Below are 12,603 nucleotides of genomic sequence, written 5' to 3'. Positions count from 1 at the left end.
AAGATGAAAACTCGGTTCTCAAACTTCACTTGATGCTGCAAGGTGCTCTTGAAAGCAGAAAGCAATTAGGGAAATTCTAAGTTTCTCTACTGGAGAGGCACTGTAGAAACACAGGTCAACTCCACAACCTCATTAAGGTTTCCAACTCTGGAAGCTGTAGCCCTCATGGTCCTGATTACATGAAGCAAGTCCATATTCTGTCAGAGTAGATCAGCGTGAGGGTAAACATGGTCATTACCCTGCAGCAGCATTAATTTGGCCTTGATTCAATTCTTGTTCTCAGAACTGTAGCATTCTCTGTCACATTACTGAACCAATATCCTTTCTGAACAAAACATGGCACTGAAACAAAGCCTTTGGGGTTTAGCAAAAGGAATTTTGCTTTTTATTATAACTTTCCTTTGAATACAGTGTCATTTGTGCTTCTGATCTCTGACCAGACATCTTTTGAAAAAAACCCCAGAACCTCAGAGTCCTCATGTAAACCCCTGGCCTACAGTAACTGCAGCTCAATGATGGGATGGAGAAGGCAGGTTGGATAGCATTTTACTTAAAAAATTATTTCCACAGGAAATGATTTGATATACGTTTTTAACGAAATTAGTTCATTCGCCAACTGGTTACAAAGGCTACATTGAATTAAAACTCTCCACACAGGTACTTCCTTCCTATTGCACTTGTAGAGTAGGTTCAAGTCCATCACAGAAAGGTTCTTGCAGCCCAAATGGATGGATGAGTTTGTGATCATAAATGCATGTAAGACATCTGTAGCAACGGGATAAAAATTAATCCTGCAAAAGCTGAGATATACTGAAATGAGACCAATATCTTCAAACCAAGAGCCATTTCCTAGAGTTGTGCACACAGGAGCCGGGTCTGTGGGGCCGGCTGGGTGCTGCAGGCATGGATTCTGCACTGGGGACGCGTATAGTCCTTGGGGCCAGCTGCCCTCAGTCCCTGGGTGCTGGCGGAGGCAAGTCTCTGTTGGGAGACGGAGCATAGTCCCTGGAAGCCTGCGGGGGTAGCCGAGGGCCTGGAGGATAATCCCGGGGGCCAGGAGGGCCGAGGGGGCGGAAGGGAGGGTGCCCACATGTGTAGCCTCTGGGATCAGGGGGAGGCGGGAGTGGGCCAGGAGGCAAACGTGAACTAGGTAAGAAATCTCTTCCAGCTGGAGGTGGCAAGGGAGGACCACAACCTAGAAGGAAAGGAAATGATGGAGTTAAATGAAATCTTGCTTTAACCTAAACAGAGAAGCTCCTGATTAGTTCCTAGTTTGTCATTTTCTGGAGCAGCTCTGGAGTGGATCACTGTTGCATGCAGGACTTCAAAGCCCATAAATTATTCTAGGGACTTTTGGCTGCTGGTTTCCATTTCAGAGTAAACAAGGAAAAATACCTTGGCATTAAGGAGCCTTGAGAAAGCCCACCCAATCCAAGCTTACTGAGCCAGCTAAAGCCCATGAAGCATGAGGAAGCCATGTGCTTAGGAAAAGCAGCTCTGCGTCCTGCAGTCAGGCTCCAGGAAGTGAAGTGTCAGCACAGGGCACTGCAGCCATACCTGGGGGCCCAGGGAGAGGCCGAGGCCCAAAGTGCCCCCGCAGAGGAGGAGGCGGTGGTCCGTAGCGAATGGGTGGCGGTGGCGGAGGCCCCATCACTGGGGAGCTCATCAGAGGTGTCCCAGGGAAAGGAGAGGGGCCTTTGGCACCAGCATTACCCTGGGCAAGATGAGGTTACACTTCAGTGAGTTACTGCAGCAGACAAGCACTGACACTGCTGAACAACCCAACCATTTACCCAGAGGCAAACAGGTACAAGGGGGAGAGGAAAGAAAGAAAAATTACCCCAACACACTCCAAACCACATTAACCAGGCAGAAAACAGGGACAGCTACTGCACCATCATCATCCCTTCTCCCAGAACACTGCTGGCACTACCCAAGAGTGAGCGATTTAGAGAGACAAGTTTGTTAAGATGGAGATGTACCAAAGAAAAGTTCAAGCACTGTTGAGGTTGTCCAAGGGTGGACAACCCTTTGGTAAAGGACCTGGAACTTTGAATGATATATGGAATTGTGCTTAAACACCACAAGTAAGTCAGCTATAGGGTTATTGTTGTAGTCACTCCAAAGAGTTTGCCCACAGTCCTTAAGAAACATCTTATTGCCTCAATCCCACAAAAACCAGAGAGAACTACTCATCATTAGAGATGCTAAATTGTAGAATAGAGGGACCAGCCCTTGGTTAGTTCCATAGAGCAGCTGTTATTCAGCATTTCAGAACACCGAGTCTGTTACTCCTCTCCATCAAGGCAGCATCACCACGTCCTGCCTTGGAATACTCACTGCAACTAGTTCCATGGAGGAAGGTGAATCTGTAGTTACACTGAGGGTTTCAGACTCTTTGGGAGAGGGTTGCTTTTGGGGTTTTTTTGAACAGCAAAAAGGGTAGTGACAGGATACAGACAAGAAAGAACATGATACAGTTAAAGAAGCAGGAGGAAGTACAGTGAATCACATATTAAAAAGGTTTCCTGATGGCTGAGGTGTTCTCAACTCACCACTCCATCAATTGCTGTGGAAGGGGAAGAGGTTCTTGGCTCACTGCTAATTACGGATGCCACAGCAGGCCCAATATCTAAAAAGAGAGCCATGAGTAAGTGTCCTACACTGCCTTTTTGAAGGGAAAGAGTAATGAATAAGTTGCAGTTGGTTGCAGACCCCACAACTTACCAGGAACAGACATCCTTCCAGGCAGCTCTGGAGGCCTTCGTGGGGCAGAGGGGCCATCCACCATTGTACCTTAACAGAAACAAGAACCCAGAGACCCTAAATAACACAAGCCTGAGCTATTTCTTATTAATAAAACCCTACCACCAACCACTCATTAGTGTATTAATAAAGCAGCTATCAATATCAACATTCCTAGAACCAATATCTGACCTTAGTGTTCCTGGGTTTGTAGCCTAAGAGGTAATTGTCAAAAAAGGGGAGTTTCGCTACTTACCAAATTCACCCCTCACACCTTCCCTTCGAGGAGCAGAGAGGGGCCGGGCAGGGACATCAATCATCTGTGTGGGGGATGGATTTCCTCCACTCACAGGTGATGGGCCAGAAGAGCCATCTCTGCTTAATGGCCCTGTGCCAAAGAAATAAAACCACTTGATTTACTTTTCTACAATTTAGCACAGCCCTATGTTTTTATGATGTACTGACTCCAAGACCAAAGGTTTTGGGAGAAACAGCAGCATTTACCTCGTCGTGGTGGGATCTGGCGGTCAGGTCTGCCTGGAGTTGGCTTTACAATGACTGGTCTTTGAAGCATGATGATTTTTTGGTTTACCTCTATTAATCTGATTTTGGAAAATAAAGGTCTCATTATTATTCAAACAACACATATGAGTTGTATCTATTATAATGTAACAAGACAAACTGCATTATAAAATGTTATAGCTTTCACCAAGAAATTATTTTAGCCATCAAAACAGTTTAACAGTAGTTAAAATTAGTAACTTAAAAATGCACTGCACATTCTGAGCTTCCCCCTCAGGCAACTCCCAGCATGTTCAAAGAGCAATAGAGTGGGTCTGTTCTGTACTTACTTCTGTCTCAGGTTGGCTGCTTCTCTTTTCTCTTCAGCCAGAGCTCTCTCAGCAGAGCGGGCAATGAGCTGGTAGGGAAAATTTTGTCAACTACATTAATGGCACCAATGTGACATCAAATATAAACTGTTGGCATCAGAAAAGGACAAACATTCTTACCCAGTTGTCATGTGCCTTTTTCTCATGAGCAGCAATCTGAGAAGGAAAGAAGCCATTTAGTTTTTATCCAACTACCAGTATTTCCAATAACTCACCACAGAGCACTGGAATGATGCAGAAAAAGATGGCACAACAACCAGCAAGCAAGAAGTTTACCTGGTTTTTGTAAGATCGCTCTGTTTTTTGCAATTCTTCTTCCATATCTTGGATCCTTTGCCTGTACAAAAGGAAAAAGAGGGGAAGGAAAGATGTTGGAATAAATTTTCCTCAGTAGCTGAAATAAATGGAAAATCATAATCTTCAGAAATTCAAGTTACTTGTAAACTTTCACTTCCTCAATGGCCAGCACGGCTTTTTCATCTGCAGCACACAATTTCTGCTCCTTCTCCTGACGCTCATACTCTTCCTGGGTTAGTTTTCTGCATAGGGAAAAAAATGCACCATACAGTCCAGCATTCTCCATCTATTACAACTCAAAATCCTGCCAACAACAGTAATATCAAAATCTACAATAATGTGTGAAATCACAGAGACAAAAAAGAGATTTTTTTAGAAAGAGAGACAGAAATCCTGTCTTTGAAACCAGCAGACAAACCCTTTGTGTATAAAACCTTAAAATTACAGTTGACTAGAAAGATTTGTCAGCTTCTGAAGATCTGTCAGAATCTATCATCTCCAGACAGTTCACCCCTTCAGATCCTGCAGTTTTCCTAGCAATGCCACAGACTGCAATCCAGATTTACAAAGGAACAAATAAGGAAATCCACTGGACTGACACCAACCATAGGAAATGAAGAAATGGATGTGTGGTGAGAAGGGGCAAATTTAGGGCCCAGGTGACAAACACATTCAATAGTTATTAACCATGTGGGAAGCTTTTCCCGAGTATTCTCCATACCAATTCACTGCACAACCAATTTCCAAAGTCTTTTAATAACCTCATGGTTCATAATTTTTTGATTTTTGATATTTTTCTGGAAGTATTTAAGAAGTCTATAGTGTGTTCCTAACTTACAAGAGCTACCCCACAAAGCTGGAAACATTTAACTAATATCAAGTTAATTATTGCTAATAGCCAGTTCAACATAATCCATTTCCTTGGCTAAAAGTCAAAGCAGTTTTGCAGAAAAAAAAAATTGCGAGATTGCAATAAGTTCTTCATTCTAATAAAGAAGTACTAATAGGCAGTGTAACAGTCTCCTGTATGTTTTAGAAAGAACAGAAATTCTTCACAGAAGTCAAGATGAAGTTTTCCCTGAAAGATGGGTTACCCTCCACCTCTCCATTCTAAGTTTATTACACATAGATCCATGGAAGTTACAAGGTCAGGCAGTTTCACTACAGCCTCATTCCCACCCTGTGCTTCCCCCAGCCCACACATTTAAACCATAGGAACTTCAACTGCTTCTCCATCATAATTTCAGTTTTTCTACAGAATTTAGCTGAGAATGTCCCTGAATCCTATTTTCAAAATTTCCCCACAAAACTAAGATGGTATTACAGACATTTCAGTAAGTAAACAAATTAATGAGAAATGAACACATACAGAACAGATCCTTACCACTGGCAATTCATTCCTCTCAACTGCCATCACCAATTCAGCCTTCATTTAGCCCTTTGAGAATGCAAGAAGCTCACAAGGCTGAAACACTGAAGTTTCTACATTATGAGAATTAGACTCACTGAATCTTAACGGCCCTTATGTTCCCCTTGACACTTCTGGATGATGTAACAGAGGAACCGCAGAATTTGCTTGGCCACCCACCCACCCTCTCCAGAAGTTTAAAAGTAGAAGGTAATATGTTGTATGCATACTGACAGTCTTTTTAGAATCTCTGGAACGGTGGCAAAAGTAAAGAAAGGATGCCAACTTCAGCTGTATTAATAGAGTTGCTATCACTCATTCCAACCACAACTTCCAAGTTCTTTGAGCCTTCTGAGCAAACAGCATTTGGGCAGTGCCCAAGATACAACAGACAGAGTAAGGAAAGGCTTACTTCTGGAGTGCCATCTCCTTCTGCTGGTACAGTTCACCAAGTATCTCCACTTTCTGCCGAAGAGTTTTGCATTCATTTTCCAGTTGAGTTTTGGCTGTATGCAGTGAAGAGGAATCGTGTTCCAATGTTTTTATCTTCTCTGTTGGAGAAGCAGTTGCAGTAAGAACTATGATGGCCACTTACATGCTCTGGTTTTTTTTGAGCCACCAACAGCACTTCATCCTAAGCGGTTATTTTGCTAAACCTACCTTCCAGCTCATGCCTTGCTGTTACTTCATCATTCAGTTTGGACTGCAGAAGATTTCTGTCCTCTTCAACTATGGATAACATTGTTTTGACCTGAAAACAGGAACAGAGAATTTATGATCATAGGAATAGCAGTAATGTGACTGCAATAATTAGATACTTGTGCAACATACCCTGGAGACATCCATCATCTGCTTAATCTGAGTCCTCATCTTCTCACTCTCAGTATCTAGAAGAGGAAAAGATCTTTGTTTTCCCTGTTTTTTAATCATGAACAAGTCTGTGGACAACTGTTAAAAGTAACACTCACTACACTTCAATCCCTACATCCTCATATGGTTAAAAGAAAAAAAAAACCAAAAATCAAGAAGTGGGAATTTCCAACCCACATACACTTTAAGTAGAAAAAAGGACCAAAATAAAAAACAATACCAAAAAAGGATTTCAATACTAGAGATGCAGCAAATACATGTGCAACATCACAAATAACAAACTGCCTCAATAGCTTTGAAAACATCTATTTTGGTCTTTCAGATTTAAAAAATGTGATTACTTAAATTAGTTATTTATCTGGAGGCAAGCAGAAAGCTCATTAAGAATTTATCTCAAAAATAAATGTACCAGAACCACAAAACTGAGACACTCAGCTTTAGGAATGCTCTTAATTACCAACCTTTATACAGAGTCTTTACAACTGTGTCACTACACTCATGGATTACCTAAAAGGTAATTTAAAAGCAATTATTGACCTTGTAGCCAGCTCCTCCCTTCAGTGAGCGATATTTTGTGTTTGACGATTCAAGCTGGCAGCTCTATATGCATGGATCCCTCTTGTTCCCTCTCTAATATGCCATGAGCACAGCACCACATGATCCTCAGGTGGGATAAACGTACCTGGCAACTCTCCATTGGCCAGATCATCCTCTGGGCTCCACTCATGCCCTCTGTCATCCTTCTTGGCCTCTGAATCCATGTCCAACTGCTTCAGCTGCATAATGCAATTGGTTAAAACCTAGTAAAGAAATCAAAGGTTCAATTGTCCTGCATTTTGTGAAGTATGACAGAGTATTTTATGATGCATAATACTGAAAGCAAGCTGGTTATAGAGAACCTACTTCAATTTCATTTTCTTTGTAGGCAAGTGTCTCTTCTATGTCCTTCTGAGATTTCTGATACAGTTGAATCTGCTCATGGAGCTCAGAATGCCTCTCACTCCAACCTTCAGCTTCTTTTAGCAGCTGTATGAAGCACAAAGGCAAGATGATTATTTGCTGTATTTTTAGTGCATGGTGTATGCAATTAAAGTCTACTTTACTACCAGCTCTGATGATAACTGATCACCATGGGTTTACCCTTTATCACAGATAAAGGGTAAACTTCAATTATCAGGCTCATTGCTGATCCACTGGCAGAACTGGATGCTGGGAATCTTTCTGCAGTTTATTATTAGGTAGCTTTAGAGATCTGACATTTTCTCAGCTAACATCCCAACATCAAACTGCTCACACACCTCAAAATATGAGGAAATTAATTGCCGTCCAGAGGTCATCACAACACATTCCTTAAAAAGCCACATACTTCCCACATGAAGAAAGAAAACAGATATTTACAATCATTTGGAAAAGAACTGTCCTGACATTCCAGGGCTAAAACTCCTCCCCATTACCTTTACTTTCTGAAATACTTTCTTGTCGCAGACATCTTTTATGAAAAATCCTTTCCTTAGGATTTTTCCTCCTGAGAAGCTGAGAGGTCTCAGGGACAAAATGTAAACAATGGTTATCTGCTGCTGTGGAATGCAACAGGTGGATCTGTGATTGGACCATGTTGGATGTTTGTAATTAATGGCCAATCACAGCCCAGATGGCTCAGAGCTCAGACAGAGAGCCGAGCCACAAACCTTTGTTATCATTCTTTGCTATTCTATTCTTAGCTAGCCTTCTGATGATATCCTTTCTTCTATTCTTTTAGTATAGTTTTAATGTAATATATATCATAAAATAATAAATCAAGCCTTCTGAAACATGGAGTCAGATCCTCATCTCTTCCCTCATCCTGGGACCCCTGTGAACACAGTCACACTTTCTGGCAATTCTTCACCGTTACCTCCTTGAGCCTGGATCCCAAGTGGCAATATTTCCATCATGCCTTGATAACCACCTCAGCACAGACTTTCTGTGACTTTGCTGACAAAAACTGCATCAGGGGAACTGGCAAAGCATTCATACCAGAGATGTGGCTCAGCTGCACAAACAGCGTGTGCAAGCAGGCACAAAGCATTTGAATTTTATCATGGCAACAGAAAACATGGAATTCTGCCATGTTAAGAAAACAGAGACCTGCTGAGGCTACACTCAAAAAACTAGGAATAAAAGCCAGATATTTTGTTTGAAAGACAAGATTGCCTGGCCCAGGCATAACTTACCTGCTCCTTGCTCTTTTTCAGTCTAGCATTCTCTTCCTGCACATGATGAAGCTCAGATTTCACCTTTTCTTCACTAAGTTTAGCTTCATTAAGGGCTATCTGCACCTACACACAAAAGAAAAAGGAAAAGAAGACAAAGTCAAACTATAGTGGAGCAACAGCTACAAAAAACCTGGTTAAATGGAAAAGAAAAAGGTACATATGCACAAACAACCTGCAATCTGCCAAGCCAGCATTTTCTATTCCATAGGTAAGAATTTTCCTGGTACAAAAACTTGTGACTCTTGAGGGGGTGTAAATAATTCTTTACCTCTGAAAGCTCTGCAGAATGCATAGTGATAGCTTCCTGAAGCTTCTCCAAGGACTTCTGGGTTTCAGAGAGCTAAGAAAAAGATGAGCAGTGATTTACTGTTATCCTGGCACAAACCTCAGCCTGAGTAATGATTTAACCTATGTCTTTTGGAAGCATAAAAGCAAAGTCAAAACAGGAACAAACTTCCATTTCAAGCATCCATTTGCTAGCAGCAACATAGCACTACCTTATCGACAAGGTAAGGAATAGAAACACTCAGCAAATTCAAATGAACTTCTTCCCCTAACTCTGCCTGTCTGTGGCCAAGAAGTTCCCTGTGCAGTCCACAACGAGAGGAACTGCTATCATTAGCAGCAACCTTTGACCAAAACAAGACCAAAGAGCTTGTTGATACAGGAAATCGGGCTTTAAAATGAAGAAAGAGAAAATATCTCTGGACAACAAGAAAGAGAGACAGTTCAGAGATCTTCACACTTACTGTAGAACTAAATGCTGCTCTGAGTACAAGAAAATTTCTCTTCCCAAATCGAAGCCTTCAGCTTATATTGCCAAGGAACTTCCTGGCCAGCTAGGAAGTATTAGACTAGCCCATGACTTGAATGAATCTGTTTGTATGTGAAAGCACATAACCACACAAGTCCATCAAGATCTTAAAAAAAACCCCACCAAACCCCAAAAAACCCCAAACAAAATAAATCAACAGACTAATCCTTTGATCTTGGGATAAACCTAAAATTTCATTTAATCTCTCTTTTTGTAGGTGGGTCACCTTGTTTGTTCTTCTTCTATCTAACCCATCAGGTCATGACCAGCTTTTAGGGCGTGTCAAGCTAATGACAACGTAAGACACAAGTGTAATTGTTCTAACCTTTTTCTGTTTCTTCTCATTCTTTTTTCTCTCTGTTTCAAGCATGGTGTGCAGATTTTTCACTTTGTTATCTAGCTGCTGATTTGCTTCTTCCAATTCTTTTACAGTGTCCTTAAAAAAAAAAAGTGTAAAAGACCAACCTAAAGCAAACTATTTTTATTTGTATTGCTGCTTTCAGTACAGAGACAGTTAACTTTCTCTTACCTTAAGCCCTGCAGTTTCATCTGAGAGAATGTCTTTTTGTTCTTGGGTTACTTTCACAGATTCCTTCGCTTCCTTTATCTAAACACAAACAACCACACACAACTGAGGAAATTGTCAACATAATGTATTATAAGATGTTGCATTGACTGTGTAATTAAAGCAATAATAGAAAATTAAGAAACAAAGGACAACTTAGAGCAATACCTTTTGATCATATTCTGACAGCTTTTCTAAGATTTCTGTTTTTTCTTGCAGAAGGTTTTTAATCTTTTCAGCAAGTTGTTCTTCAGTCACTAGGAAGAAAAAGAAAGCTTAAAGTAACTATACTTCATACATTGGGGAAAAAAACCCAGCTATCATTACTACCACTTCAAGGAATGTTTTCAAGTAATAACTAAAGAATAAATCAGGAGAGTATTAACTCCTTGGCAGTCAGCCCTTTCTGCATCTCCAGCTTTCACTTGAAGTTAGAATTGAAAACAAGACAGTAAAGCTAACACAAAGCACAAAGTTCCTGCATCCACTTCACAGAGGCTGCTCCCAGAACCCAGAGCAAAGTGAGGTGCTGGCTACACACACCTGAGGTGTGTTGACAGTGAAGATCTCAGAGCAGTCTCAGACAGGGAGATCCAACACCTTCCCTAACAACCACCTTTCTGCTCTATTGAAGCTGAATGTTTCATCAGCAACAGTAAGAGGATGAAAGCTCTGAAAGATCTACTAGGAACAGAACAGAGACAACTGGGAGACAGCACCAGTAGGTCTTAAGGAGCTGCTCTGCTTAGACCTCAAAAGGGCTGTGACCAAGCAGCAGCCTTCAGGCATGTATTATTAGCTTTTCACCCTAAACAAGCCACCAACCAACTCTTAGGATTAAATGAAAATCATTAACATACTTCAATTATTTTATTGCAAGTTATTTAAAAAACACCCAGTTGTTGTTGTTTTTCAAGTCCTAAGCCACCTTGACCTGGATCTGACTGCCTCAAGCACCATTTGCTTCACAGCAATCTCTGCAGCACAACAAGGAGTACTGGTTGTTCCAACTGCATCCCACAGAGTGCAATGGCAACTGCTACTCCTCCTTTCCCTCCCACATGAGGGCTCCTAGGACAGTGAATTCCAGGCCTTTCCCACTCTGGGAAAAGAGAGACAGCAAGTGGCTGCCAAGGTTCAAGATAGCTCTCAGTAGTTTAAGGGAAGCAGCAATCCCTGCATTAGCTTGGCCTCCCAATTTTACTACTGTCATTAAGAGAGCATAATACATTTTTATCCTTGGGACTCCAAATGTAAGTTAGGAGTTTAAAACCATTTTTGCTATGTTTTGTTTGTTTGGAGTTTTTGCTATGTTTGGAGTTTAAAAGCATTATGCTATGTTTTAAAGCATTTTTGTCACTGTTAGCATTCCTCTATTTTGGATAAAGATGTTAATAACAATGTGGCCTGTATCACGCTTGAAGAATATCTACTGGTTCTGATCTTTAGTAGTTTCTATACAGCATCAAAGAGAAGAGTATTTGGGTGGTGGAATTAAATCCATGTTCCTTGATTTTTTAGGGAAGGCTGCTAAGTAATTTCTGCACCACCAATACCAATATTCTTCCTGCACTACAGAAATCACCTCAGAGATCTAAGATGGGCTTTTTTCAGCTCATTAATTCTACGCTGTATTGAAGGAAACTGCAGTATAACCACAATGAAACTAGAGAGAAATGACTGGTAAGTAAAATGTGAGGGAGGAAGAGACAGACTTTGTATGAAGACAACTCTTCCAATTTGCATTTTTTATTCAATTATGAATTCCAACAATCACCCTACTTTGAATTTTTTTTTCTATTCAGTACACTTAATTTTATAAACCTGAAGCCAGAGAAAAACTCATGTAAAAAGTGATGTGCTGGCCACAGGAATGCCTGCATATTCAGATCTACATTTAAGAGTGTCTCTTTGCAACTGCACAACAGCCAGTTTCAGGCTCCCCTCAATCCAAAAAACAAAAGGAACCAGCTCCTACTTTCTGAGCAAACAGCAAGCAAAGGCAGACCCAGTTCTGGTCAGAAAACCAAAACAAATTCTGCCCCATGAACCAGTCGTTCACATTTATGTTGAGCAAAGTGGAGATTTTCCTTGACCTTTATTTTACAGGTGCAAATTGCATTGTTTCTCCTGATCAAAGCATTATAAAAGGCAAAATTCAAACCCTCAGATTCAACTAAGTATCATTTACTGGCCAAGTTTACAGTGTAACCTTGGACTGAGCATTCTCCTTGAAAGGGAGTGAAGATGGATACTGGGTCCTCTGAAACAGTATAAATATTCAAAACTAATGCCCAAGCATCAACTACGCTGAAGAAACTTACCTTGATATATTCTACTCTTTACCTACAGAAGAGAACAAACAAAAAGATTAGCCATAAAAAGTGATAAGTGAAAAATGTTATTAATATTCCCTATGGAAAAAAGTGACCACTTCCATGCAGGTTAAAGCAGCATATGGAAAACACATCTATCACTGCCAATGAGTGTTGAGTAACACTACAAACGAGCTTAAGCTGCTTTCTAATAAAAGCTCCCAGGCTAAAGCCCTGCTCAGAGCCTTAGTAAAGGTCTGTTTACTCACTCACTAAAGGGACACCAGTAACTGCCCACCGATAATTTGCGCAGAAAATGAAGCCATTTTGTATTAAGCCATTTTGTATCAAACCACAAACTGGCAAGCGGGAAAAAAAAACCCTTGCAAACACACACACAAAAAAAACCCCTTGAATCCCAGTTGTGTACCCTCTAAAGCACGT

At 41.0% G+C, this 12,603-nt stretch overlaps 1 protein-coding gene across 2 annotated transcripts in view; it reads right to left on the bottom strand.

Annotated features, from left to right (window-relative positions):
* Window positions 1-355: 355 nt before the first annotated feature.
* Window positions 356-12,603, bottom strand: part of MIA3 (MIA SH3 domain ER export factor 3) — a 28,013-nt gene continuing 15,765 nt past the window's right edge. Inside the window, exons 8-28 of one of the 2 annotated variants that reach the window (XM_054630260.2) lie at window positions 12,169-12,190; window positions 10,013-10,101; window positions 9,809-9,886; window positions 9,605-9,715; window positions 8,734-8,805; window positions 8,424-8,528; window positions 7,114-7,236; window positions 6,893-7,010; window positions 6,172-6,227; window positions 6,001-6,091; window positions 5,753-5,891; window positions 4,073-4,174; window positions 3,912-3,972; window positions 3,756-3,791; window positions 3,597-3,664; window positions 3,250-3,347; window positions 3,002-3,133; window positions 2,728-2,796; window positions 2,556-2,632; window positions 1,558-1,714; window positions 356-1,195 (exon numbers count right to left, since the gene is read on the bottom strand). In XM_054630260.2, the coding sequence (XP_054486235.2) occupies window positions 951-1,195; window positions 1,558-1,714; window positions 2,556-2,632; window positions 2,728-2,796; window positions 3,002-3,133; window positions 3,250-3,347; window positions 3,597-3,664; window positions 3,756-3,791; window positions 3,912-3,972; window positions 4,073-4,174; window positions 5,753-5,891; window positions 6,001-6,091; window positions 6,172-6,227; window positions 6,893-7,010; window positions 7,114-7,236; window positions 8,424-8,528; window positions 8,734-8,805; window positions 9,605-9,715; window positions 9,809-9,886; window positions 10,013-10,101; window positions 12,169-12,190 (2,049 nt within the window). In that variant the 3' untranslated portion in view covers window positions 356-950. The remainder of the gene's footprint in view (window positions 1,196-1,557; window positions 1,715-2,555; window positions 2,633-2,727; window positions 2,797-3,001; window positions 3,134-3,249; window positions 3,348-3,596; window positions 3,665-3,755; window positions 3,792-3,911; window positions 3,973-4,072; window positions 4,175-5,752; window positions 5,892-6,000; window positions 6,092-6,171; window positions 6,228-6,892; window positions 7,011-7,113; window positions 7,237-8,423; window positions 8,529-8,733; window positions 8,806-9,604; window positions 9,716-9,808; window positions 9,887-10,012; window positions 10,102-12,168; window positions 12,191-12,603) is intronic. The other variant, XM_077175941.1, reaches the window with a different exon arrangement.

This window comes from Agelaius phoeniceus, chromosome 3 (assembly GCF_051311805.1).
Source record: "Agelaius phoeniceus isolate bAgePho1 chromosome 3, bAgePho1.hap1, whole genome shotgun sequence".
NCBI classification, from domain to species: domain Eukaryota; kingdom Metazoa; phylum Chordata; class Aves; order Passeriformes; family Icteridae; genus Agelaius; species Agelaius phoeniceus.
This window is presented reverse-complemented; position numbering and strand designations above follow the sequence as displayed.